This window comes from Triticum aestivum, chromosome 1D, assembly GCF_018294505.1.
Source record: "Triticum aestivum cultivar Chinese Spring chromosome 1D, IWGSC CS RefSeq v2.1, whole genome shotgun sequence".
Lineage (NCBI taxonomy): Eukaryota > Viridiplantae > Streptophyta > Magnoliopsida > Poales > Poaceae > Triticum > Triticum aestivum.
In genome coordinates this window covers 11,441,255-11,468,011 of record NC_057796.1, presented here as the reverse complement: position 1 = coordinate 11,468,011, position 26,757 = coordinate 11,441,255, and the positions used below count along the sequence as shown (strand labels likewise).

General features: G+C 44.2%; 1 protein-coding gene and 2 long non-coding RNA genes across 4 annotated transcripts; 2 read left to right on the top strand and 1 right to left on the bottom strand.

The window, feature by feature from the left end:
* The first annotated feature begins 2,131 nt into the window (after positions 1-2,131).
* On the top strand, positions 2,132-2,770 carry LOC123162859 (uncharacterized). Its single transcript, XR_006481516.1, has 2 exons — positions 2,132-2,218; positions 2,308-2,770. It is a non-coding gene; the product is annotated as an uncharacterized lncRNA (long non-coding RNA).
* A 6,631-nt stretch (positions 2,771-9,401) lies between these two features.
* LOC123179914 (uncharacterized) lies at positions 9,402-11,408 on the bottom strand. 2 transcript variants are annotated; one of them, XR_006490609.1, is made up of 3 exons: positions 11,311-11,408; positions 10,479-11,204; positions 9,402-10,006 (listed from the first exon to the last, which is right to left on the bottom strand). It is a non-coding gene; the product is annotated as an uncharacterized lncRNA (long non-coding RNA). The 2 variants fall into 2 exon arrangements; XR_006490608.1 differs by having other exon boundaries at positions 9,402-9,991.
* Positions 9,426-10,202, top strand: LOC123179913 (subtilisin-chymotrypsin inhibitor-2B). Its single transcript, XM_044591823.1, has 2 exons — positions 9,426-9,617; positions 9,726-10,202. Exons 1-2 carry the CDS (start codon positions 9,507-9,509, stop codon positions 9,960-9,962), a joined length of 348 nt encoding a protein of 115 aa, XP_044447758.1. The 5' UTR covers positions 9,426-9,506; the 3' UTR covers positions 9,963-10,202.
* Positions 11,409-26,757: the final 15,349 nt, after the last annotated feature.

Sequence of the window (26,757 nt, the reverse complement as noted above, 5' to 3'; positions counted from 1 at the left end):
GAAGGCAAATATCACATGAACACACACGCACCCCTATGATTGTCGAAAACATAAATGTGGCAATTAAACACACTGGCTTCATTTAAAAAATGTACAGATCGTAATGCACTTAAAACAAAATGTTGAAGTTGCCATGTTAGCACAAGATATTACGAAAGAAAGGCACAAATCTTCCACTGCACAAACACAAAATGTGGCAGCTCACACCCTGTCCTCATACAAAAATGAGTTGCCATGTGTTCAAAGGCAAATGTGCTAGGTTGAATTTGCCATGTTAAAATGCAACACAAAAATCAAAAAAGCGTTGAAAAACATCTACTGAACAACCTGAAATTGCAATGCACACACTGACCTCATATTAAAAATGAGTTGCCATTTAGTACGGCCAAATATGTTCAGATATCACAAGTCAGCGTGGCAAAACACGAAACTGGGTCTGCAGTACAATGAATTTGCCACATTATCCTGCCTACAACATGGCAACAGCCATGGTGTGTTCACAGAAATACTTGCCACATGGAAAGCATATATATGGCAACTGGCACAGTTGATGTGGAAATTAGTTGCCATCCAGTGCACATAGTTGCTGAAACTAACATGACAACCTAGTTACTATACTTTGCCATGCCACATTATCCTGTCAGTTGCCACAAGTCAGCGTGGCAAAACACAAATTTGGGTCTGTAGTACAGTGAATTTGCCACATTATCCTGCCTACAACATGGCAACAGTCATAGTGTGTTCACAGAAATACTTGCTACATGGAAAGCATATATGTGGCAACTGACACAGTTGATGTGGAAATTAGTTGCCATCCAGTGCACATAGTTGCTGAAACAGCAATGACTACCTATTTACTACACTTTACCATGCCTACAGCGTGGCAACAGCCGTAGCATGTGCACGAAATTAGTTGCCACATGGAAAACATATTTGTGGCAACTATCACAACCAATCAGGAAATTAGTTGCCATACGGTGCAGATAGTTACTCAAACTACCATGTTTGCATTCATACTGCACTTTGAAAAACAACTACCTAGATCTAGGGTTCAATGGCAACTATCATAACTTGAAATTCATCACCAAAATTCTCCCTGCACTGATCGCAAATAGCATTTCGAAGCAATGCGCAACTATCGGACAGAAAAACGACGGCCCAATCCCAAGGCACAACCAGGATTTGGCTCCAGACAGGCCGAACCACACCGGCAACTTAACCGCCTATACAATATAAATGTTTGAATTCCAAAAGCAAAATTTAAATATGTTTTTACATAAATTTCTGATACAAACTACAAATTTACATAAATACTATTTTTTTCAAATCTAGAGTCCTTATGAAGATACAAGTAGCTTAAATTTTAATTATACTTAAACTAGCTAGATATTAATTTAATGGCTTGATAATATAGAAAATGATTTCAAAAAATTGCGTAACTATGCGATTAACATTATAATGTAGTATGTTCCATGTTGAAACAAATTGAAGTACTGTAGATATGTCCCATAAAAAAAGTATTGTACATAAATATTTTTGGAAGCTAGTATACACGGTACCTCCACTTGATGTTTCAAACATAAAAAATATAAATTATTACATATGAAGATAGAGATGAAGATATTTTGGTGCACACTAATGTGAAAGGAAGTTGTAGTGAAAACTTGAAGGGAAAGAAATAGAAAAATAGGTTTGTGGAGTGTAAGTTATTTTTTTGGTGGAGTACAAACTTCTTAGCTTGCCTTGAATGTTATTATGCAGAGCCTTAACAATAAATTTGATTCTTTATGCTAAGAAAAGTTCTTTATCTGTCTGGTTGAGTTGTATGCAGTGTCGTGTTCTCCTACAAAAATAGGCCGGGCATGTGATGATTCTTGTTTTGTTTGCAGTCTACGTGTAATCCAGGACCAAGATATGACAACCTTCCATAATGTTCCGTGCAAGATTTCATTCACCCTTTTCTGCTCGAGGTAGATAAGCATCACTTTATCTGATGATGTGTAGGCACGTAATACTCTAAATAAAGCCAAATGGGATATCTTCGTTCAAGCTACCACCATCCATGCGAAGTTAGCAAGGAGTACACCATTAGCTTACTTTGTGTGCAGAACTACGCATTATAAGGAGTCGAGCCTGATTGCCTATAAATACACATTAAGGTGAGGACATGACAGTTCAACATCTCACAGTCGCACAGGCGATTTAATCAGTCTCACAGGTTAGTATGTGCATATTTGATCTTCTCTGTTATTATAGTTTTCTGCAGGTTATTTTCTGTGACAATTTCGGTTATTTTTTTTATCAAAGGAAGCAAGCGTCACAAGGATGAGTTCTGTGGTGAAGAAGCCGGAGGGAGGGAACACCGATACTGGTGACCATCACAACCAGAAGACGGAGTGGCCAGAGTTGGTAGGGAAGTCGGTGGAGGAGGCCAAGAAGGTGATTTTGCAAGACAAGTCAGAGGCACAGATCGTAGTTCTGCCGGTGGGGACAGTTGTGACCATGGAATATCGAATCGACCGTGTCCGCCTCTTTGTTGACAGTCTCGACAAAATTGCGCAGGTCCCCAGGGTCGGCTAGCAAGCTTAAGAGCTAGCCTGCTCCTGGCATATATGTATTGTAGCTTGATAATCTCTTCTTGGATATAGCAAGATTGAGATATATAGATCATATACAATAAGAGTTGATGCATGGTAAGTGAATGGATAATAGAATAAGTCAGAGAGCGCGTAATATGATTATGGTTTGTATGTAAGTGTGCTTGGTGTCATATATCTGTTCACATATGGATACCATATACTCCATCCGTTCTAAATATTAGTCCTTTAGAGATTTCAATAAGGACTACATGGGATGTATATAGGCATATTTTAGAGTGTAGTTTCACTCATTTTGCTTCGTATGTAGTTCCTTATTGGAATCTCTAAAAGGACTTATATTTAGGAACGGAGGAAGTATTTGAGAATGTAGAATTGAAATAGCTTTGTGGAAAACCAGAATGTGGAACTTGAAAAACACGGTTATGAAAGATAACAGTCAAAACCATAAAAGTAGGAGAGCCACCTAGTAAAATGAGAGCTTATGCAAGGGCAAACAAGCAACGATGTTGGTATCCTAGTACTCCCCACCTTTTGCCAGGACCCGCGTCCGCAAAGAGAAAAACAACTACCCAAGAAGTTGGCCTCCACCACCAAGCACATCCATCGACCATGGGTAGGGTGTGAGCTCTTTGGTGACTATTCCATGAAGAAAATGAGAACTATGGATGCCACTATCACCGGAAACACCTTGGACTCAAGTATTTCGCTTAGAGAATTGCACATCACCGCCTCAATGAGCCCATGGGAAGGTCTGACCTATCTTACCATTGGTGTGTCCCCTCATATCCAGATGACCATTATCCGACAAAGAAAATCAAACAAACTATTTTGATGATGCTTTCAAGGAGGACAAGACGCCCCACAAGCACCGTCAATGGTGGCGTAGACACTTGTCGACTCATAGTTTTCGCTCAAAGTGCTGCTTCATCTGCCCAATGAACCCCGGGGAGGAGGCCTAACACGAACTTGTGCCATATCTGATATCAGTAACACCTGACGACACATGATTTGTGACAACGGTCTCAATTACAACACAATCTCTTATCTAACCGTTGTCAATGTTAGGAGATATATTCCATGTCAATCACGTCTAAATCTGCACCACTCACTATCTCCTATGTTATTATCTTTCGGTCCATGAAGCTTAGACAATATGCATCATAATCTGACATTTCTTGCTTATGGATCCAATCCTTATGTCAAATATGTTAGAATAATCTGAGGCACATCATCGATCGTTCGAGGACCAAACAATCACACGAGGCATGACACTGAGATCGTTAATGAGGCTCACGAACATGGCTACAATCAGGGGCATGACTACCGGCACTCATCCCGTGACACCACCACAATACCACACTCTGGTCGCCCGGGCGCCGGCACACGCCACCAACTCTCCCAACTTGTTTATGCTATTATGTTGGCATAGGTTACATCGTGTGTCTACCCTCTCATTATATAATAGGCTTAGGATACAAGAGTCCTACTAGGATAGTAGACCATTTCATGTCTACAAACTATACGACTCCAAGTCCAAGTGTAACCTACCTTGTACAAAATATTCGATAAAACTCTAACAAACTCTACCCTTGCGAATATTGTTCATCACCTTAGATTCATCCATGCGTCAAACCCCCATGTATATTGGACTTGAGTTAAGCCATGAGCATCGCTGCTACTCCCAAACTCCATGTGGCTCAGCCAGCAACTGTAGTTCCCTCTTTCTTCTTCACGGTCAACACTCAAGGACAATTAAGTTACTATTTACTCTAGTTTGCGCTCCAAACTTCCAGAGTATCCATTCAATGCCATCACACACCTTCCATATTGTCACCTTATTTGACAACACTGTTGTATATTCACGATGGTAGCTTCTTCACTGATCTGTGTCAAAGTGAACAACTCACATATTGAACGTGACATATATGAGTTAGATGAACTCAATATCCTAGCTATCCTTGACCGCCTGTGTAAAACTTGAAAGAATAACCGTCACCCTGTGTCGCCCCAAGTCAAATTCATAGTTGTCTTGCCCTTTTGTGAATGAGCTCTTTTACGGTACCCTGGTACTCCAAAATAGAACAGGGAGTACCAATTAAATCGAACCATCGATTCTAAGGGGTATTATGGACCTTTTGTGTTGCTATAAAATTTTCCCAAAATAAATCTTTTTATTAATAAATCTTCCAGTCTATTTCGTTGACGATGAAAAAAAAAATCCTTTGATACAATCACGCGGCTCTCCCCTTGGAACGCCGTCAAGTGATCTTCCTCGTATCCCTCTCAACTGCGGACCTGCCCTTCCTTCAGCGCACCAATCATCCTCTTCGCAGGTCTAACTATCTTCCTGATGCTCGGCCGCCACACCGCCGATGGTTTCTCCACTTCGCTCATAGCGCTGCTGATGTATGAGGCAATTCCACCTCTGTAACATCGATCTTGTGCATTTGATATCTCATCGTCCGTCTCGACCCCTTTCTCCATGTGTGCATATTTTCGACTGCTGAGATTGGTCCTTAATTTGAACAAAAATCCGATATAGATACTTGAGTGTTAGTAAGAACTTCGTAGATTGAAAACGACGAACTTGCAAAAAAGAACAGAACGCCAGCAGATGCATGTAGTTCTTGTGCATTGAATCCATACGAGCAGCCGTTCAAGCACGTAGAAACGATATCCAGTCAAATCTTTTATTCCTATTCGCAAAAAATAAACGGTGTATTCCTAAAAGAAATCAGATCATTCAAGGTAACTGTTCTTTTTTTTTTAGGATCTTCAAGGTAACTGTTCGATCTGAATATTAGGCGCACGTTATTTGTCATCTTCTGTTACGTTTTCTGTTTTTACGTATCTGCTGTCACGTTTTTACCCTTGAACTGGAGGTACTGCTTAACACTTGGTACTAGTACTCCCTAACACTCTGCGCTGGAGTACCAATAAGCAACATCCGTTGGATTAAAGAAAACGGACGATCTGTGTTGATTTAAGGGTACTGTAAAAGAGCTCTTTCTGAATAGTCTCTTACATGTCCCACCACTATAGCACTCCGCTTCTTTCTGTACTTATCATCCACACTTTGCCATGTGTACTGCCATATCTACTTTCATTTTCTCCTCAACCTCATCCGAGTGGCATCCCTCGCTCAGGTATCCCTCACTCGGGCATGCCCTGCCATATCCCAATGGGACTTTTGCGTCCCTGGGTGGAAGGGGACAAGGATCTCTTTCCTAGCGCCGGCGGCACACCCTTGACTCTGGATGCCCCGTTCCCCTTTATGATGGCTTCTCCTGTGTTCTATGCGTCCGTCGCCTTGGCTCGGCCCTGGTGTAGATCCTTGTGTGTTCGAATACCAAAGTTGGCTTTTCATACTCGCTTGGGTTCCTGGGGATAGTGGCGTTGCGGCCGGCAAGGTGTGCTTTTGGCTTGGGCAAAGCGTTTGTTGTGATCATCCATGTTTTGTGTGGCCGGATACTTGCCTAGCTCTCTGGAGAGCACCTCTTCTTACTGACGGTGCGGTGTCCATCGAGCTAGGACGAGAGTGTTGGGTCCCTCTTAGGTAACAAAGAAGGAAGGATGTCCCTCTTAGGTAACCGAGAAGGAAGGATCATTGTCATCCAAGCCTAGTGGAGTCAGCTTGTTGGCGTTCTCCCTGGCATTCGGCGACTCCTTTGGCTATCTGGTCTTCTTAGCGATTTAGGATCTTGAGGGTGGTGGGCGACACACAGGCTAGCTGTGCTTACAATTATATTTCTTTTACTCGTTTTGTCTGTTGCTTTGTAAGCTACAATTCCAGCTCCATGTATTTTCCGGCCATTGTTATTTGTTGGCCTTGTGTAATCTCTGGCCGGTTGATGGTTTTGTTAATTCAAAGCCGAACTCTTCTTGGGTCGTCTTCTATAAAAAAAAACATATGTTTCCCTCCCATTATTGCCCTTGCATTGTCAGAGTGAAACTCAAATGGCATTAGTAAAAAGAAAGAGTAAAACACATATATCACATATCTCCACACCAAAAGCACATGATACCGAGACGCATGTCCTTCGGGACCCAAAAATTCACTCTGATGTAGCTAGGCGGACGTGGATTTGTGGCACTCAGGTCTTAGGGCACCGAGTCCCTCGCGCGTGCATTTATTTTTCGCTTTGATTTTCAAACTTTTATATCTTTTGAACGCAATGTTCAAATTAAGTTTTGTTTTCATATTCATGTTTCTCGCGACGAGGGCTTTCAAATAAGATTCATTTTGAATATGTTTTTCAGTTTTTGAAAATAAATTTTACGTTTCAACTTTTGAAACTTAGTACGGTTGCCCGATAAAATCATGATTTTTGTGCCGATGACCAATAAAAAAATTCCTTCAAATTTTTGCTATGAAACTTTGTAAGAGAGTGAGAAATCGCAAGTTTCAATTAGCAAATTGTAAGTTTAAATGATAGAAACACAAAATTTATCGTGCCCTTGTGCAGGATCCAATTACTTCGTGAATCGTAAGGCAGTCAAGTGGCTGGGCAGGGCTTGGCAGATGCGTGCCCGGGCACCTGCATGTTCCTATGAATTTCCGGTAACTCGGTAGTTAAATAACATTATAGTAAGTCCATGATTTTCTAAAACTATTATAATAGGTCCATAGTTTCTGGAGAGATAATATTATTATCCTTCCGGTAAGTCAGTAGTTAAATAATATTATAGCAAGTCCATGATTTTGTAGAGACTACAGTATAATAAGTCCATAGTTTTCTGCGGAGATAATATTATTATCCTTCTGGTAAGTCGGTAGTTAAATAATATTATAGTAAGCCCATGATTTTCTGGTGACTACACTTTAATAAGTCCATAGTTTTCTGGAGAGACAATATTATTATCCTTCCGGTAACTCGGTAGTTAAATAATATTATACTAAGTCCATGATTTTCTGAAGACTACACTATAATAAGTTCGTAGTTTTCTGGAGAGATTATATTATTATCCTTAATATTAATATATTATGATTTTAGAATACCTGAAAACATTATCTCTTATCGCGTACGTGGAAGTAAGCATTCAAGATCATATCAATTCGCCAGCTATACCTGTAGGTTGCTTGGTTGACCCAACTTAATGGATATGTCCACGAAGAAGCTTTGCATGCAAGTCATGCGGCACGTGTACATTGCTACAAGCATCTCCAACGGACGCGCCAAAAGACGCGCGCGTGGTAAACTGACATTTTAGCGCACGCGGTAAGTTTTCACACGCTCAGCGGAGGCGGGAAACTACCGCGCGCGGGATGCGATTGCGCGCGCGGGGAAATAACGGCAGCTCGCGCGGTAGATTTGGCGCGCCGGTTCACGCGCCTATAAAACGCTACACTCGCCACGCGCTCCACCACATTGCCACGCGCCCATCCCCTCACCACCTCGTCTCTTCCACCTCTTTCTCGCCGTTTCCAGCGCCCTGCCACCACCGCGCCACCATGCCGCCGCGTTGCCGGGGATCTTCAGGCTACCGCGGCATCCGTGCGCGCCCCAACGGCTGGTACTCCGCCGAGATCCGGTCCAACGATGTCCGGCTCGGCCTCGGCACGTTCGGACCGCGCACGAGGCGGCCTGCGCGTACGACGTGGCGGCGTGGCGCCTAGAGAGGCCTCCGTCCCAGATGAACTTCCGGGACGTCCACACGCGCGAACAGGTGCAAGTCGTCGCCCCTCCGCCTCGTCTGATCACGGACCAGGACCGTGCGGACCACATTCGGCTGCAGCGCCGCCTCCTCGTATATTCTTACCGCCTCCTCTCAAAAGTTTTTAGATCATATTGTCTCTTTTCTTAGATCTGAATTTTCTATGACTGACCTAGGACTCCTTCATCATTTCTTAGGCATTGCTGTTGTTCGAGATTCCTCCAGCCTTTTTCTTTCCCAACGCCAGTATATTCTTGATCTTCTTAATCGTGCTGGTATGCTTGACTGTCAATCATCTCGCACTCCTGTCGATACTAGTTTTAAACTTTCGGCTACCGGTGAACCCTTTTCCGATCCTACTCTCTATCGTAGCCTAACAGGTGCTCTCCAATATCTCACCATTACTCGTCCTGAAATCTCTTTTGCTGTTCAAAAAGCATGTCTCTATATGCATGATCCCCGGGTTCCTCACCATAATCATGTTAAACGCATTCTTCGGTATTTAAAAGGAACTCTCAATCATGGTCTCCACCTCAATAATTCTTCTCCAAACTCGCTTACTGCATACTCTGATGCAGACTGGGCTGGTTGTCCTGACACTCGAAGGTCCACTTCCGGTTTTTGTGTTTTCCTTGGTAACAATTTGATTTCTTGGTCTTCGAAAAGACAGGTTACAGTCTCACGTTCGTCGGCCGAGGCTGAGTATCGCGTTGTGGCACATGCCGTTGCAGATACAATCTGGATTCGGCAGTTACTCTCCGAGCTACACAGGCCTATTGAGCAGGCCACTATTGTCTACTGTGACAACATATCAGTAGTCTACATGACCAGCAATCCAGTTCAACACCGACGCACAAAGCATATTGAGATTGATATTCATTTTGTTGGTGAAAAGGTTGCTCTTGGTCAGGTTCGGGTGCTTCATGTTCCCTCTACGGCTCAGTTTGCTGACATTTTCACCAAGGCACTGCCTACTAAGCCGTTTCAAGATATCTGTTTCAGTCTCAACGTCGTCGAGCCTGCCGTTGATACTGGGGGGATGTTAGAGTAGTCATTATGGTATACGACTTCTAGTCCAAGTCAGTTTTGTACCCCTACCCCAAGTCGGTTTGTACCCTCTTATATACTCTTGTATGCCGCACCAAATCATCAATAAGCAACAGTTTTATTCAGCTTTCAGAAGGTACCATGGGTGGAAAATGAAGCTGCTACCTACTCGTAATCTCTCTACTATATTACATCACTCGACCAATGTGTTATGCAAATCAAGTCTCACGCACAGCGCAACTTTTGCTAGCCTGTCAATCATCCAATATCATCGGCCGTACGTCCATCAGCTCGGAGAAGACCGTCCATCAATCGGTGAGTAGCAACTAGATGTGCCTCAACTGATCTTCTTGTTTAGTTTGTTGCTGAAATACCTCACTCCGCCTCAATTAAGCTATCTCTGATTGATCGATCGATCTCAAGTTATCAACCAGTGCTACGAAGATGAGTTCCTCCGACGACCTCGCCGGTGGAAAGAAGACTTCGTGGCCGGAGGTGGTGGGGCTGAGCATCAAGGAGGCCAAGGAGATCATCCTGAAGGACAAGCCCGACGCCGACATTGTCATGGTGCCGGTCGGCTCCGCCGTGACCGAGGACTTGAGGCCCAACCGTGTCCGCATCTTCGTGGGCACCGTCGCCGAGACCCCCCACGTTGTATAGGTGGATAGCTCTTGCTGGCTTGCTGTGGCCTGCATACATACATGCTGGCTCACGAATAAATGAATATGGAGAAATAAAGAAGTATGCAAGTCATGTGTGCTTAATCGGTCCTTAAAGTGTGCTTAATCGGTGTTGTGGCAATTTTTATTTTATTTTAACTCGTTTTGCCAATTTGTATCGAACTATGTATTTGATGGCTACTTCGTATAATAATATGGATGCATGCATCATTTTAATGCAGAAACCGGGGGTAATCCTTCTTTAAAAAAAATCATGTGCTTGATCGGTCAGTTATGTATGTACATGTATGCCAAACTGTGAAGTTCCAGCCAGAGTAGATTAAGACAAGCCTAATTAAATTTGTGCATATCTCAATGCCATGCATGTAATTTCCGAGCAATCCCAAGTTCACAGCTCAATTTTAATCACCAATTCTGGACAGAAATACCTTTCCTCTAAAAAGTTTAATCACTAATTCACTACCAAGAAAATATCCAAAAAAAGAGAGATGTGTACCTAAGGAAACGACCGAGCACCTAATGATGGTCTTGCGCGTGAGGTCTGGTCTCACATCCTGAGATGGATCTTCCTGCCGAACCAGACGTCCTCACCTGGTGGTCTGATCTTCAGCAGGGCATCCCTCCCAAGCTGAGAAAAGGTGTCAACTGGTTGATCCTCTGCTCGCTATGATGCATGTGCTTGAGAGAAGCACAAGGGTGTGCAACAACACCTCTCTGCTTCATACATCAGTAGTCGATAAAATTCACCAGCATTGCCTTGAGTCACGGAAGATGGAGAAAGATAGTCTTAAGCGAGTAGTTACTTAGTGTTGCGATGACGGAATGGGAAGTTTGGGCTGCCGTTTATGTGGTGCTTATTTGTATATAATTCTTACTTCCTATCTTAATTTTTTTGACAAAAGGAACATATTAATATCACAAAGATACCAATTACACCCGGACTCTATACCAACAAGATGTTCAAAGGCATCAAGAATACACAGCCAAAAAGGAAAATAAAAGGAACAGAAAAAAAGACCCTGCCACGGTGATGAATCACTAGCATCAGTAGCACTCTACCAACCACCGAAGACAACACCCGAAATACAAATGAGGTTCTCCAAAAGCAACGCCCCCAAAAAGGAAACAATGCATAAGCGTTGTCGTTGCTCGATCGAAGATCTTGGATCTTCACCCTGGAGAAAGTCCGAGTTCACCTAAAAACAATGCCTTCAATAAGACCCTGGAGAAAGTCAAGTATGAGGATGATGCATACAGAGAAACTTATTGGCAGAAAGCATATGGAAATGGAAATATGGAATATGGAATATATACCCAACACTACTAACCAGCTAAATGGACTTCGAGCTTACTCTGAACTTGACTGATATGAGTATTTGCATAACACTTGCCCTATTTATAGGGAAGATTTATCACGACAGAAGATGAGATAGATGCTCTCACATGCATGAGACAAGCAGGAGAGAAGATAAGATGCTCTCACACATGCACGCGTGGAGCACGAGAAATTGTTTGCTTGTGCTAACTAGCCGCATATGCAGAGAAGGTAATGTCGCACATGCATGCATGCAGCGTGCGTGGTACACGAGGTGGCTCCTAAATTGGCCACACTTGATTTCGTAGTGGACAACACGTTGGGCTGCTAAAGAAGACAACAACGTACCACGTGATTCAAGGGTGGATGAACGTGTTGCTCGGTGTAGATCATGTCGGCTACTTGGATACTCCCTCGTCAAGGTTTATTAGCCCTACTAGTATTTTGTATCAAATGTTGCTCATTTATATAACTCAGTCACATCGTATTATTTATATAATACAAAAATTACAGAATTGTATTTGCATTCAAAAGAGAATTCACACAATATAGTTTTGTCACATATAGTTTATATTTTATTAGTTCATTTTATGGTCAAAGTTTGACAATAATTGCAATGGGGCATAAGTAAACCGGACAAGGGAGTAACTCAAAACGCAGATAAGCGGGGATGACTACCATAAAAGCAGCTCCTAAGTTGCAAAAATAAAAAATTAAACATGGGCCATTGGATGGATATCGAATGGATGCTCCTGATTGGTGGGTGTTTTGGGGGGGGGGGGGGGGGGGGGGGAGCTGGTGGTCGGACTTGTTTTGTATTACCTCCGTTCCAGATTGGCCGAGGGGAGCTGGTGAATAAAAAAAACCTACATCTAGGTATGTTTGACAAAAACTCTACATAATGCTCACAATTAATTATCACCCCCTCCCCGAATATTAGGAGGGTGGGCCCCTTCCTCCCCTAAGTCATCCAATCCTACCCCCTGGTAGGACTGCGCGTTAAACACGTAAATTATACTTCTTCCATTCCTAAATATAAAACTTTGAGACAATTTTAATTTAAACTGCCCCAACGTCTATGGAGGTAGTATAACGTAGATCAAGCATTGCTGGAAAAAAAATCACTGGTTCCAGACTGGCCCTTAGGATGAATTTTCACACCCAAACAGTTCCTTGTAAGAGCTCTCTTTAGACATGCAATGGTATTTTGCTTTTGATCTGTGTTTCATAGACATTCTTGTCCGCACTCAAATGGACACAAAACAACCCAAATGATTAATATATTTTTACTGAACATGTGTTTTTTTGCGGCGGCGAACTTGTATTATACCATACGTGCCTCCTTTTTAGGGGACATCTGACATCCGACGTCGAGGAAGTGCAGCAGCCTTGGAGATCACCCGTTGTGTGATGTTCACAGAGATATTAACCACATTTTTTTCTATTGTGTCACACCCAGTTCCTTTGGAGATACCTTTGGGAAGTGGTGAGTTACAGTTGATGACGTGCTAATTACTTCCCTGACTTCGGCGAGATTATCCTGGCCAGCTCTGGTTGTGCTCGTGTGATATATTGGGTGGGGCTTCAGGGATGTATATTGGACAATTCGGACTATTACAAATAAACTTGTCTTTGAGCGGATCCATCTTCAACTTGCCACCAACGGGATCTTCAAATTGTGTGTTTTCTTGCAACAAAGGAAGGTCTCGAGAAGAGGCGAGACAAGCACGTGATATGTGTGTGTTTTAAGAATTCCATAGCAAGAATTTGTATCTAGTGACAATATACATCTTTGTGAAATCCTTTTAGTGACGTACGAGCCCACATCAAGTACTTCATTTTTTAGGAGTTGCTATGCAAGTCCAGAGATGAGTTGTCCAGTGCAATCAGGAAATAGGAGATGACCATAGAACATGGAAATAATATTATGTGCGGCTTCATTAGAAGTGTGGGATCGATGTTTTTGTTAAACGTATAGGTATAGGAGGCTATGCGCAGGTTCAATTGTAACTAGAGATAGTTGTGGTCTCTTTCTTATTCTTGTTTTAAACCTCCTATATTCTCTCATGCGGTTGATCCCAACAACCCTTTCTTGTACCACAAACCACAATATCAATATATACCATGCGGGTGCCTGTGTATGGGCATTGAGACGCTTCGATACAATCTCACATGGTATCAGAGCCTCCCTCTTCCGCCACATCTAGCCTCGACTACCTTCCTTCCTCCCGCTGAAAACCCGAGCTCCTACCTTCTCCTCCACCAAACCCAACCATGTCTACCTCCAACCAAGTTCCATCCAATGCCCTTACTAGCACCACATCCGAGCCTCTCACAAGAACCAACTACATCCTATGGAGAACCCAAGCTCGCTCCCAGATCATGGGTGTTGGGCTATATGGGTACATAGATCAAACCACACCCGAGCCAAACAACACCATAGTCACCAAGACCTCAGAAGGAAAGGAGCAAATCGTTCCTAACCCTGAATACAAACCATGGCTGATTCAAGATCAGCAGATTATAGCCTTCCTCCTTCGCAATCTCTCGAAGGAGGTCCTGATCCAAGTCGCCTCTCTAGAAACCTCGCATGCCATATGGTCAGCTCTAGCAAACATGTTCACTGCCCAATCCCGTTCTCGTGTGAACAACTGCCGCATCTCCCTCACCAATGCACAGAAAGGCTCCTTGAGCGCATCCGCATACTTTGGGCAGATGAGAGCACTCTCGAACGAGATCTTCTTTCTTTCATCATTACAGGGCTCGACATGGACTACCAACACCTGATCCCGGCGCTGGACATACGCACCACTTCCCTCTCGGTGGATGATCTCTTCGGCATGGTTTCAAACTTCGACCAGCGCGTTGAGATGTTCCACGGGACAGGGGCGGGCGCCTTCAAATCCACGGCTAATGCTGCATCCCGAGGTCGTGGCAACAACAACTCCAGCCGCTACCACAACTCCAACAGGAGTGGTGGTGGTGGATCTCGTGGTGGCGGCGGCGGCCCTTATCAGAATGGCGGCGGCAACAACGGCGGCGGCGGTCACTACAAAAACTCCAACGCCGGTGGCGGCAGTGGCGGCTACAACAACTACAACAGCGGCGGCGGTGGTGGTGGCGGCCACTACCAGAACGCTGGCGGCGGTGGTCACTACCAGAACAACGGCGGCAACAATAGATGCCCCTAGTACAACAACATCAGGGGGCGTCCCTTCCAAGGGTATGAGGAGTATGAAAATAAGTGTCAGATTTGCAAGAAAGATAACCACATCGCCAAGGATTGTGATTGGCGCTATGCCGAGAGCAACTCCAGCAGAAAGAAAGTTGCAGCAGCAGCAACGGACACATCGTACGGAGTTGACACAAACTGGTACGTCGACTCTGGGGCTACCAACCACATCACCAACGAGCTCGAGAAGGTGACGATGAGCGAGAAGTACCATGGCCAAGATCAAGTTCACAATGCCAATGGTGAAGGTATGGAGATTGATCATATTGGTCATGCAATTGTCAAAACCCCTAGTCGTAATATCCATCTTAGAAATATCTTGCACGTTCCCGAAACAGCAAAAAACATTATTTCTGTTCATCGTATTGCCCTTGACAACAAAGTGTTTCTAGAATTTCACCCATATTTCTTTTTGATTCGAGATCAGGTCACGAGGAACATTCTCTACAGAGGTAGATGTGTGCATGGGCTCTATCCATTGATTCCCCAATTCACAAGCTTCAACAAACAAGTTTTTGGTGTCATCAAACTCTCCTCGGAGCGGTGGCATGCAAGATTAGGACATCCATCTTTTGTTATCGTTCAACAAGTGCTTAGAAATAATCAGCTCCCATGTGTTGGTGAGCTTAGTCTTGAAACTATATGTGATTCTTGTCAGAAAGCAAAATCTCATCAGCTACCATATCCAATTTCTACTAGTGTTTCTACGAGACCATTGCAACTTGTATTTTCTGATGTTTGGGGTCCTGCCCCTATGTCTGTTGGACGTCATACTTACTATGTGAGCTTCATAGATGATTATAGTAAGTATACTTGGATTTATCTTCTTAAAAAACGTTCTGACGTTTTCCAAGTTTTTCAAAATTTTCAAGCACTTGTTGAACGCCAATTTGATACAAAAATTCTCGCCGTCCAATCTGATTGGGGCGGTGAGTATGAGAAACTAGATTTGTTTTTTCAAACCTTGGGTATTTCTCATCATGTATCATGTCCCCATGCACATCAACAGAATGGCTCAGCTGAGCACAAACATCGACATGTTGTTGAAGTAGGTCTAGCCCTACTTGCTGGCGCTTCCATGCCTCTCAAGTTTTGGGATGAGGCCTTCCTTACGGCAGTCCATCTCATTAACATGCTTCCAAGTCGAGTCATCAACAATGATACACCCATGCATAGGCTCCTTCATACTCGACCAGATTATCAATCTCTTCGTGTGTTCGGTTGTGCTTGTTGGCCTAACCTGCGTCCCTACAACAACCCCAAACTCATGTTCCGCTCCAAACAATGTGTTTTTCTCGGCTATAGTGCAAAGCACAAGGGCGTTAAATGCTTAGATGTTCCCACTGGTCGAGTATACATCTCACATGATGTTGTTTTTGATGAAACTGTCTTCCCTTTTGCTCATTTACACCCTAATGCTGGTGCCTTGCTCCGAAAAGAAATCCTTCTTTTACCCTCTCATTTGATTTTCAGCATGGGGATGACAATTGTACTGATCGTATGACTAATGCTTCTAACCATGAAAATGATGATTGTGATGATGCAGGGTCGACTCAGGATGCAGCAGGAATTTTTTTTGAGGCAAAACGTTGAAGAAAATAGTCCAAACAGCCTAAATTTCATGTGGCCGCTACATGCCAACCCTGCACCCCGATCTTCCTCGGGATCGGCGGCCGCAGACCCGCCAACATCCGCTCCGGGATCGATGCCGCGGCAGCAGGCGTGCACGGATGGTGGCGTCAGCACGGGAACGACGCTCCACCCATCTGCGCCTGACACGCGTCAGGGCGTGGACCCGCCTGTCCACACGCGCACGATGTCGCCTTATGAGGACAGATCAGCCGACCGATTCGGTGCGACCCCGCGTGTCTACGCCAGGCGCGCCATCCACTAGTCCCGTGCAGGCACAGATCCACAGGTGGTTACGGAGGCGCATGGGTCGGGCTCAGCAACTGGAGTACCCGGATCTTCTGTGCCGCGCGCCTCCACGTCATGCCCTGGCTCGGCCGCAGAGGATCCCGCAGCTGCCACCAGCAGCGAATCTGCTCCGGGATTGCCAGGAACTCCTATAGCGGACTAGTCTTCAGGATCTTCTGCGCAAATTTCGGGTGCAGTGGTGCAGCAAGTTATAACTCCGCCACGTACAAGGTTACGAGCTGGTGTAATCCAACCTGTCAATTATAAAGTAAAGTTTGGCTTAACCTGCTCCACAGGAGAACCTAGTTCGTTCCAGGAAGCATGCAAGGATGCAAGGTGGAGAAAAGCTATCGAAGAAGAGTTTCAAGCACTTCAGGAAAATAAAACCTGGCATCTAGTTCCTTCACAACAAGGTAAAAATTTGATTGATTGCAAATGGGTATTCAGAATAAAGAAAAAGTCAGATGGTACTATAGACAGGTATAAGGCTAGACTTGTTGCAAAGGGATTCAAACAGAAGTGTGGCATAGACTATGAAGATACATTCAGTCCTGTTGTTAAAGCTGCTACTATAGGCCTTGTTTTGTCCATTGCCGTATCCAAAGGATGGTGTTTCGAACAGCTAGATGTGCAGAATGTGTTTCTTCATGGTGTTCTGGAAGAGGAAGTTTACATGAAGAAACCCCCTGGTTTTGAGGATAAAAACAAACCCTTTCATATATGCAGGCTGGATAAGTCTCTTTATGGGGTGAAACAGGCCCCTAGGGCATGGTACTCTCGGTTGGGTTCAAAGCTACAAGCACTTGGTTTTGCTCCTTCGAAATTTGACACATCTCTGTTTATTTATAATAAGTCAAAGACATCTGTTTTTGTGCTTATTTATGTTGATGATATCATTGTTACAAGTTCATCAAATGAAGCAGTGCCAGACTTGTTGAAGGATTTGAACTCAGAGTTTGCTCTTAAGGACTTGGGAGATTTGCATTTCTTTCTCGGCATAGAAGTTCAGAGAAACAGGGAAGGTGGTCTTCATCTGTCTCAAGAAAAATATGCAACTGATCTTTTAAATAGAGCTAGCTTGCATGGATGTAAATCATCATCTACTCCATTACCTAGCACAGAAAAATTGTCTCTTGCATAAGGAGCACTCCTGGATCAAGAGGATGGCACCAGGTACAGAAGTTTAGTTGGTGCACTTCAGTATTTGACTTTGACTCGGCCTGATATTTGCTTTGCTGTAAACAAAGTTCATCAATTCCTTCATGCACCTACAACATCACATTGGACAACTGCCAAGCGCATACTGAGATATGTAAAGGGCACTTTAGGGCTTGGCTTGACTTTTAGTAAATCATCATCCACATTGGTTAGTGCTTTCTCTGACTCTCATTGGGAAGGCTGTGTGGATGATAGAGGGTCTACATGAGGGTCTGCCATATTCCTTGGACCAAATGTAATTTCACGGTGTGCAAGAAAACAAGCTACAGTGTCCAGGTCAAGTACTGAAGCAGAGTATAAAGCATTGGCAAATGCAACAGTAGAAGTTATATAGGTTAAGTCCATGCTTAAGGAACTTGGGATATATTGTTCTCCAACTCCATGTCTTTGGTGTGACAACCTTGGTGCAACATATCTTTCAGTTAATCCTGTTTTTCATGCACGGACTAAACACATTGAGATTGACTATCATTTTGTTAGGGAAAGAGTTGCAAGCAAATAATTAGAGATACGGTTTGTGCATTCAAAGGATCAAGTTGCAGATGGTTTTACAAAAGCACTACCAACAAGGCCATTTGAAGAATTCAAGCGTAATCTTAACTTGGTCAAGTTATGATTATGGGAGGGTGTTAAACGTATAGGTACAGGAGGCTATACGCAGGTTCAGTTGTAACTAGAGATAGTTGTGATCTCTTTCTTATTCTTGTTATCTCTATGTTAAACCTCATGTATTCTCTCATGCGGTTGATCCCAACAACCCTTTCTTGTACCACAAACCACAATATCAATATATACCATGCGGGTGCCTGTGTATGGGCATTGAGACGCTTCGATACAATCTCACAGTTTTATCACCAGGTGACTAAGTGTCTAAAGCGACATCGTTCACCACTAGCAACTTCGTAGCAATGAAGATCCGGTCGCATGAGACTAACAGTAAAAACTGATATTCAATCTAAATGGTTTCAGTGATAAAATACTGCAGGCAACTAAAACTCACTGATGATGATGATGATGAAAAATTTGGAACTGACTGTCATCCATGTATATATGGTGGTCTGCATGTTTGGAAGAATCAAATGGAACATGAACGCATGCATGGTTCGTACAGCAACAAAGTTGTTTCAAAGAGGATACCAAATGGACTGCCACGTGGAAGGACTAGGTAGCGCATGCCATTCTCTAATTTTGTGGATAATGAGTACTCAGATACAAACCTAGTACTCTTTCAAACAGGAACTAGTCCAAAGCACAAACAACGTAGACATAAGTAGATGAAACGATTCTCTCTCAAAAAAAGGTAGACGAAACGAAAAGTTACACAAATCCATGCCATGCTGATGCTCGACATGCCAGGATTTATTCATCAATTACAAAAAACATATTCATGCGCATGCATGGATGGGGCACGCATACATTTCTTCGCGCTTGCAAAGCTAGAGCTAGCCAGTGAAGGGTGTGCCAATGCCAATTGAAAATGTTATGCAGTTGCCATGTTTAATGAACTGCAGTTGCCATGTTTAATGAACTGCAGTTGCCATGTTTACTGAACTGCAATTGCCATGTTTAATGTACTGCAGTTGCCATGTTTAATGTACTACAGTTGCCATGTTTAATGTACGATATTTGCCATGTTCAAACGAAATGTACTTCTATTTGCCACGACAACATAAGGTGCTACAAAAAACAGCACACAATAGTTCAACAAAAAACACACAAAACTTGTAGATTCCAGGAAGAAATAAAGCGTGCCAGCATGTTCACGGCTTTCCAGGTGGACGAACATACGTTCAATTTTCTATTTTGGGCATGTCGGATTCAGAACGTGAAGACCGGGACAAAGGAAGGAACTACTACGTGAAAGCCTCAATAGGCCAAGGCGAATACTACTGCCAATGCTGCAAATTCGAACGGGACGGCATTGTGTGCTGTCACATACTAAAAGTAATGGACATGAACGCGGTGACACGTATGCCCCGCCATTTCATAAGGCGGCGATGGACTTGGGACGCTGACGACGCATTGGCGCCAGAGACAACAAACGCAGTTTTGGCTGTGCATGACGAGAGACCGGAGTCAACCATGGAAGCTGTGAGGCACGTTGTGTTGACAAAGAACTATGCTGAACTAATTGATGAAGCGTGCAAGAGTGATGAGACAGCGAGGGTCGTAGAAAAACACAGGAAGGCCCTGAAAAGAGAGCTTGATGAGATCAAGAAGAGGAAAGCTGAGGAAGCCTTACACAGGTTCCCCTGCACATCAAGTGTGCCTTCATCCACGGGGCCATCATCTGAAAACTCGGAGATAGGATCTGGAACAGCAAGCACACAAACCCAGGTCGGGAACCCGCCCCGTTCCATCACAAAGGGGCGTCCAAAAGAGATAAGATACAAATCGGGATTGGAGATTCAAGCAAAACACAAGAAAACAAAGAAAGGGACAAGCAATCTGTAAGCAACATTGGAGCACTGTGACATGGTCCTTGGTGAAATTTTATTTTATAATCTAGATGTTCTAAATTTTTAAAAAATGGGAGAATGACTCTTGAGGGGCATCAGAAGTTGAAGGAAAATGCCATGAATGGATAACTGCAGTTGCCACGTGTATGGTACTTAATTTGCCATGTTATGTATACTTAATCTGCCATGTTATGTATTGTTAATCTGCCATGCTATTTTATACTGAATCTGCCATGCTATTTTATACTAAATCTGACATGATAATTTATACTGAACCTGCCATGTTCTGTGTACTGGATCTGCCATGTTATGTATACTGGATCTGCCATGTTAAGTATACTGGATCTGCCATGTTATTTATACTGAATCTGCCGTGTTGTTTATACTGAATCTGCCATGTTAGTTCTACTGAAATATGCCATGTTATTTGTAATGACTATGCATCGCGTATATCTCCGTGTTCATTCAACGCATTTTAGTCACACATAGTGTGTTGTGTGCAATCTATGGGAAACAAGTTGGAAAGCGTCATGTGCAGCAACCGCAAAAAGGTTACGGCTACATGATCAAACTACCATGCTAGCCGGTACAATTAGCGATGAAAAAAAAGAACCAAACAGACAAATGAAAAACGACGATAATTTTCACTAACCATGTCTGATGAACTACATTTGCCATGTTTTAAAACATCGTAGACGCATTCAAAACACCAAACTGGTGCTACCAACGATGAAAGCATAATAATAATGATAAACATAAACGTATCTGCTGTCACGCCTAAATAGGTTCACGTCCACACATATATTTACAGGAAATATTCAAATGTCACCCACACACCACCACTACATACTAGGCTACGCGGGGTTGCAGTCATAACATAGCGCACGGACATAGTTTTGAAAAGAACAAAGGTAGTACCTTACATTCCTCGGCAACAGAATGTAAGGTAGGCATTCGGTATAGAGCACCACGTGATCACTTGTACTTCTTGGTGACTTTGTTGACAGCTTCCTCTACGAACTCACGTGCTCCGGACCGCTTGTTGAAATCTTCATTCGTCAACCAGTTCCATGTGTAAGTTTTCCGAAGCTCAACGACCATTGCAGCTGTGACAACAGGAACCAGTCTACCTTCCCACTTTGCAAGGTATTCCAACGTGTGAAAGCCACAGTCCGTCCTGTACAAGAAAAGAATCAGGTGAACTCGCAAAGGACAGAGATAACAATGATAAACTTCAATTCAAATGTAACAAAGAGGGTTAGCATTGGTGTAGAGGGCAGATGAAGAAAGAGATGGGAAATTACTTGTTCCCTTGCTTCGTAGTCGCCACGTACTCAATTGGAAAATGTCTGATCTGGACCTTTGAGTGTTCGTAGTGACGGTTCCATGTCTCTTTGAGGTTGTTGATGAAGTATTCACCATGCGTAGTAAGGTCTGCATCAGCTGCCGAACGCATTGAATCAAGCACCTCAAAACGTTGGTTCTTCAGGTCAAGGCAGACCGCGTAGTGGTGACCACACTTGTCGTGCGGGTCATGTGGTGCAAGCTCCTGGAACATGGGGAACAGGACCTGCAAGTAAAATAAAGGAAAGAAGAAGTAGAGTTCACATGAAGAACATAAAATGGTGTAATTGGGAAAATGACGTGTAAGGATATCACCGGTTGCGGTAAGAGGCACATGAGTGACATAAAGCAGCAAGGGGCCAAAAAGTAGAATCACATAGAAATGTTTAGTTATAGTGGGTACTTATAGGAAGTTGCCATCCATGTATGAACAAAGTTGCCCTGTATTTTACTTTGAAGTTGACACATAGTTTGTACGGGGATGCAAATCAAAAGTCAGTTTACATGGCAGCTGTTGCCACATGAAACAGCTGCTACATAAACAGGGTGTAGCTACTGGCAAAAAACATACCATGGGAGGAAAAAATGTGCAAAAAGGGAAGGAGTACTCACACATTTCTTCATTGTGAGCTTGAATTCACCGTGCGCAGCAAAATGCTTCCTCAGGATTTTGTGGTGGAAGTCACCATCCCATATTTTGCAGGTCACACTGTAATGCATGATTGTTTTGCCGTGAGACATATCCATATGCTTGTTGATGAAGTCAATCCCACATGCAACTACATTCGTCGAAATTTTACTGAGTGGCCTCACGGACTCGGCAGGATCACCCAGGTCGACGTACGTCGCTTCGCATTGTATGACCTTGGTTCTGTCCAAACATGAGCTGTATGAAAATGATATAACATGAAAGAATCATGTCTAATAAGTAAAAAAAGAAGAGATAAAACGTAAACGGATCATATCTAGAAAGGAGAAAAAAGATGAATGGTAAAAAGAGCAAAGCAAAATGAGAGGTTATGTGGTGTGGTCATTACGCTTTCAGCTCCTTCATGTGCTTGCTGCTGGCCCTCGCATTTCCAAATCACTTGACAATATCGTACAGCTGGTTCTGCTCCTTTGTGGCCTTGACTTCGGGCTTGTAGTCATCCACGGGAGGTGGGTGAACTACCCTCTGCTGCCTCACAGAACTAGGGGTGGCACTTCTAATGGTATCCTCAGATACCGTCTCAGCAGGCACGTTGGAACTTGATTGCCCCTGACCTCGTGAGGACCTCCTCTGCAATGTTGCCTCCTCAATCCTGCGGTAAACTTCATCAAGTGATGGCAAAATCTCCTCAGGGGTTCCTGCAAGGATCAAAAAGTGGGTTAGGATACCTGGAAAACAAAACAAATGTAGTGTGAAAATAAAAAGGTGCATGATATGAAATGTAGGTACAAAAAGTAGGGAGTTGCCATGTGGAGGCAAATCCAGTTGCCATGTGTATCGCACTGTAATTGCCATGTGAAAGCAACTGCAGTTGCCATGTTGTGTCAACTCCAGTTGCCATGTGGTTGCCGAATCAAAAATGCAGCATGGAAACAAAAATGCAGGTGACATGCTGTAGCAAATCCAGTTGCCATGTGTAGTGCATTGTAGTTGCCATGTGAGAACAAGTACAATTGCCATGTTGTATCAACTTCAGTTGCCATGTGGTTGCCGAATGGAAAATACAGCATGGCAACAAAAATGTAGGTGACATGGTGCAGCAAATCCAGTTGCCATGTCATCACATAACAGTTGCCATCACAGGTGAGAACCCCAGAAAAATTGCTTGGGACAAAAGTCAGACTACACAGATGTATACAAGAAAATGATAAGCGCAGAAGAAATGTACCTTGGACGATCGGCTCTGCGAACTTGATAGCCTTCCTGACCTCGACCATTGGTTGTGCCATCATTGCGGCCATGCCTCCCGGGAAAGCAAAGGCAACTGGCGTAGGATCTTGCACCACTGGTTGATCTTGACTGATGCCAAGGCTAAAGCTCGGTGGGGTGAAGGCCATTGGGTGCCTCTCATGCCTACTGGCCGGACCGCAAACAACTTGCGGGGCAGAATCCAAGGGTGAGAGATCAACAAACATATCTGAATCGGCCGCTGCAGAATCATCGGGCTTATTCGTAGGGCGAGGCGTGTTGTCTGCGGTATCAGTCGCAACTTTCTTGACAATCTTCTTGTTTGGGCTGTAGGGGACACCAACATTGACTGGGAGCTTGGAAGTGCGCAGATTTAGGCTGGGGTTCTCCACTGCGGGTAAACACGCAGTTTGCTCCGGACGTTTACCTCCATCACTCGTGCCCGGCTTGACACCTGCATCAGTTGTACTCCGGTCTTCCGGTTTCTCCATAACATTGCTTTTGGCAGGTGGTGGGAACAGTGTGGACACAGGAACATAACCAGACTCATCTCTACTGCTCCTAGCTATAGCCGGTGCGTTGGGTATGTCTGTTGATTGCTTGCGGGGGCTACGACGCCTAGGTGGAAGACCAACTCGCGAAACAGTCGCCTTAGCAACCTCTGCACCACCAGGAGGTGGAGCTGTTGTGCAAGACTCTCACCTGTAGATGGCATATCATTATGAACTGTCGCCTCAGCCACTTCTGTCGTGGACACACACTTCTAGGGAAAATCCTATACACAGAACTTTAGCAGTAGCGTATGTTAAAAAAGGGCGCTACTGCTAGACAGCAGTAGCGCGCGCGGAATAACCGCGCTGCAAGATACATATATAGCAGTAGCGCGTCCCGCTGTAACAGCGCTACTACAAAAATTCCCACCACTAAGCGGATCGGCTACACATAGTAGTAGCGCTCTTTCAGAAACAGCGCTGCCGCTAATTTTGTTGTAGCAACGCGTTTATGTGTAAGGCGCTACTGCTGACCAAAATAAAATAAAATGAAAAACAAGTAGAAAAGTAAATGAAAATGAAAGAAATAGAAAAAGGAGAAAGGAAAAAAATAAAATAAAATGTAAAGAAAAATAAATGAAAAAAGGGGGAAAAAGGAGAAAGGAATAGCAGTAGCGTGTTTCAGGAAACACGTTGTAGCTAGCTTAGCTATAGCGCGTTTTCAAGAATGCGCTACCGTTACGTTCCACTTAAACAACGGTTTCCTTCCCCCCGGCCACCACTTCTTCCCCAAATCCCTCGCCCTCGCCGCCGTCTCTCCAATTCGCCGTCGCCCCGCTTCGCCGCCGTTTCCTGCCGGCGTGGACGCCCGCAACCTCACCATCTCCCCCCGAGGCCGCCGTCATCCTCACCGCCGCCGCCCGAGGCCGCCCTCAGCCTCACCGCCGCCGCCCGAGGCCGCCCTCGACCTCACCGTCGCCGCCCCCACCTCACCGCCGCCCGAGCCCGCCTAGGACCGCCGTTGCCCATGCCCGAGCCCGCCCTCTCCGCCCCTGCCTCCGCCGAGCACCTCCCCGCCACCGTCTCCCCTCTCTGTAAGTCCCCCACCCCTCCCCCCCACTCCTCTCTCTCTGCATTTTAGAGCAAAAATTAGTAGAGAAAAAGTTAGTTTATAGCAAAAAATTTAGTTTAGAGCAAAGGATGTTAAGTAGTAGATGTTCGAGCAAAAATTAGTTTAGAGCAAAAAATTTGGTTTACAGCAAAAGTTAGTTACGGCAGTAGGGTTTAATTAGGGTATATGCTGCTTGTAGTATATAGTGATACCAGTAGATGTTAATTAGGTTAGGGCAGTAGTGGTACTAGCAGATGTTAATTAGATGTTTTTCAGTTAGGGCAGTAGAGTTTTGCTAGGTTAATTAGGTTAGTAGTGCTGCTAGTAGTAGTGGTACAGTAGGTTAATTAGGTGAAGTTAAATGAATAACCTAAATGAATGAAATTAGTAGGTAACTAATTTTTTTTCCTTTCATCATTATAGAGCACTAAAGTTAACTGAATTTTGTTCTATTAGTAGTTAAATGAATTTTCTTCTACACTTTGTTTTTGAATTAGCTTGTGAAATTTCAAAATGTGGTTGCTCGTGTATATTTGGACATGTGTTGCGGTGTCGAAGAGGGATATTTGAACACTGTTTCCAGGGAATGAAGCTGAGTGGCCTATGTTTTGCCAGAATGTTGATTCATTTCCGTTCCGGCAAATTCCAGGTTCTCGATTTGTCCACTTTTTAGCAATGGTCATGCCGAAATTTTCCGTGAATTTCGGCATGACTTGTGCTACAAACTAGGACATACCGAGTGCCCGGGATTTGCCGCACCAGGAAGGAGTCAATGTTCCTGCAAAACAATAGGCCTTTTTTATGTCATTATTCATTTTATTAGGTCTAGAATTAATTGAATAGATTTAATCATAGGAAACATGGCTAGCAACGATGAAGGACAGGGTTCTGGTGATTGCGACGACATCTACCGGGCGGCAGATGAATTTTTGAGCCTTGCCGACGATCAACCGATGTTGTTGCTGGGCCCACTGGTGGCATGGGGGACTGAGACCGACACGCAGACCGGTGCTGAGACTGAGACCGGTGCTAAGACTCAGACCGACATCGAGACCGACGCTGAGACTGAGACTGGCGCTGCCTCGGGGAGTGGAGCCGGTGTAGAACCGAAAGCAAAGAGGCAATGACTTCCTAACAAACTTAGGACTACTAGACTGGTGGTCACGGAGGTGGACGGTGGCAATTTTGAGCCAAAGGCGCCCGAGGAAGCGCGCTCGTGCTACGGCAATCAAATAGGCTGCAGCGTACGGACAACCGCCACCATCAACGGTGAGAAACTATAGAAGATAAGATAATATGAGGCCCTCCCTCCTAAAGAAGTTTCACCAGATATTCTTGTTCCCGGGCCAGAATGAGAAGGATTATGAAGATCCAGATAAGGACCCGGCAATGAAGAAGATAAACAAACACGCCATGACCAAGTTTAGCGACGCGTTGGCCGCCTGGAAAAATCGAGTGAAAGCAAGGATCATCGACAAGAAGGAACCCTACTCCGAGATTGTAAAGGATAATCCGACAATCACAGAAGAGTAGTTTCAAATATTCAAGGAGGCTTGCGAGGCCGAAGCTGCCAAAAAAAAGTCAAAGTACATGAAGGGGCTTCAAGAGAGGAACATTGGGAGCCACCACCTCGGAAGCCGTGGTTACGGCGGAAAGAGGTCCAAATGGGCGAAGGAGGACGCGGAAGCCGCGAGTCTGGGCATCCCAGACCCCTTGGCGGAGTTCACCGTCCCGCAGGAACGTGATGTTCTCAGTGCCCGACACCGTTGGGACCAAGTGAAGAAGGTTTAC

Excerpts from the sequence above, each read along its gene's own strand:
- LOC123179913 (XM_044591823.1), top strand. The coding sequence starts at position 9,507 with ATGTGTTATGCAAATCAAGTCTCACGCACAGCGCAACTTTTGCTAGCC. Across the intron at positions 9,618-9,725 it reads AGAAGACCGTCCATCAATCG|TTATCAACCAGTGCTACGAA; the intron begins GTGAGTAGCAAC and ends ATCGATCTCAAG.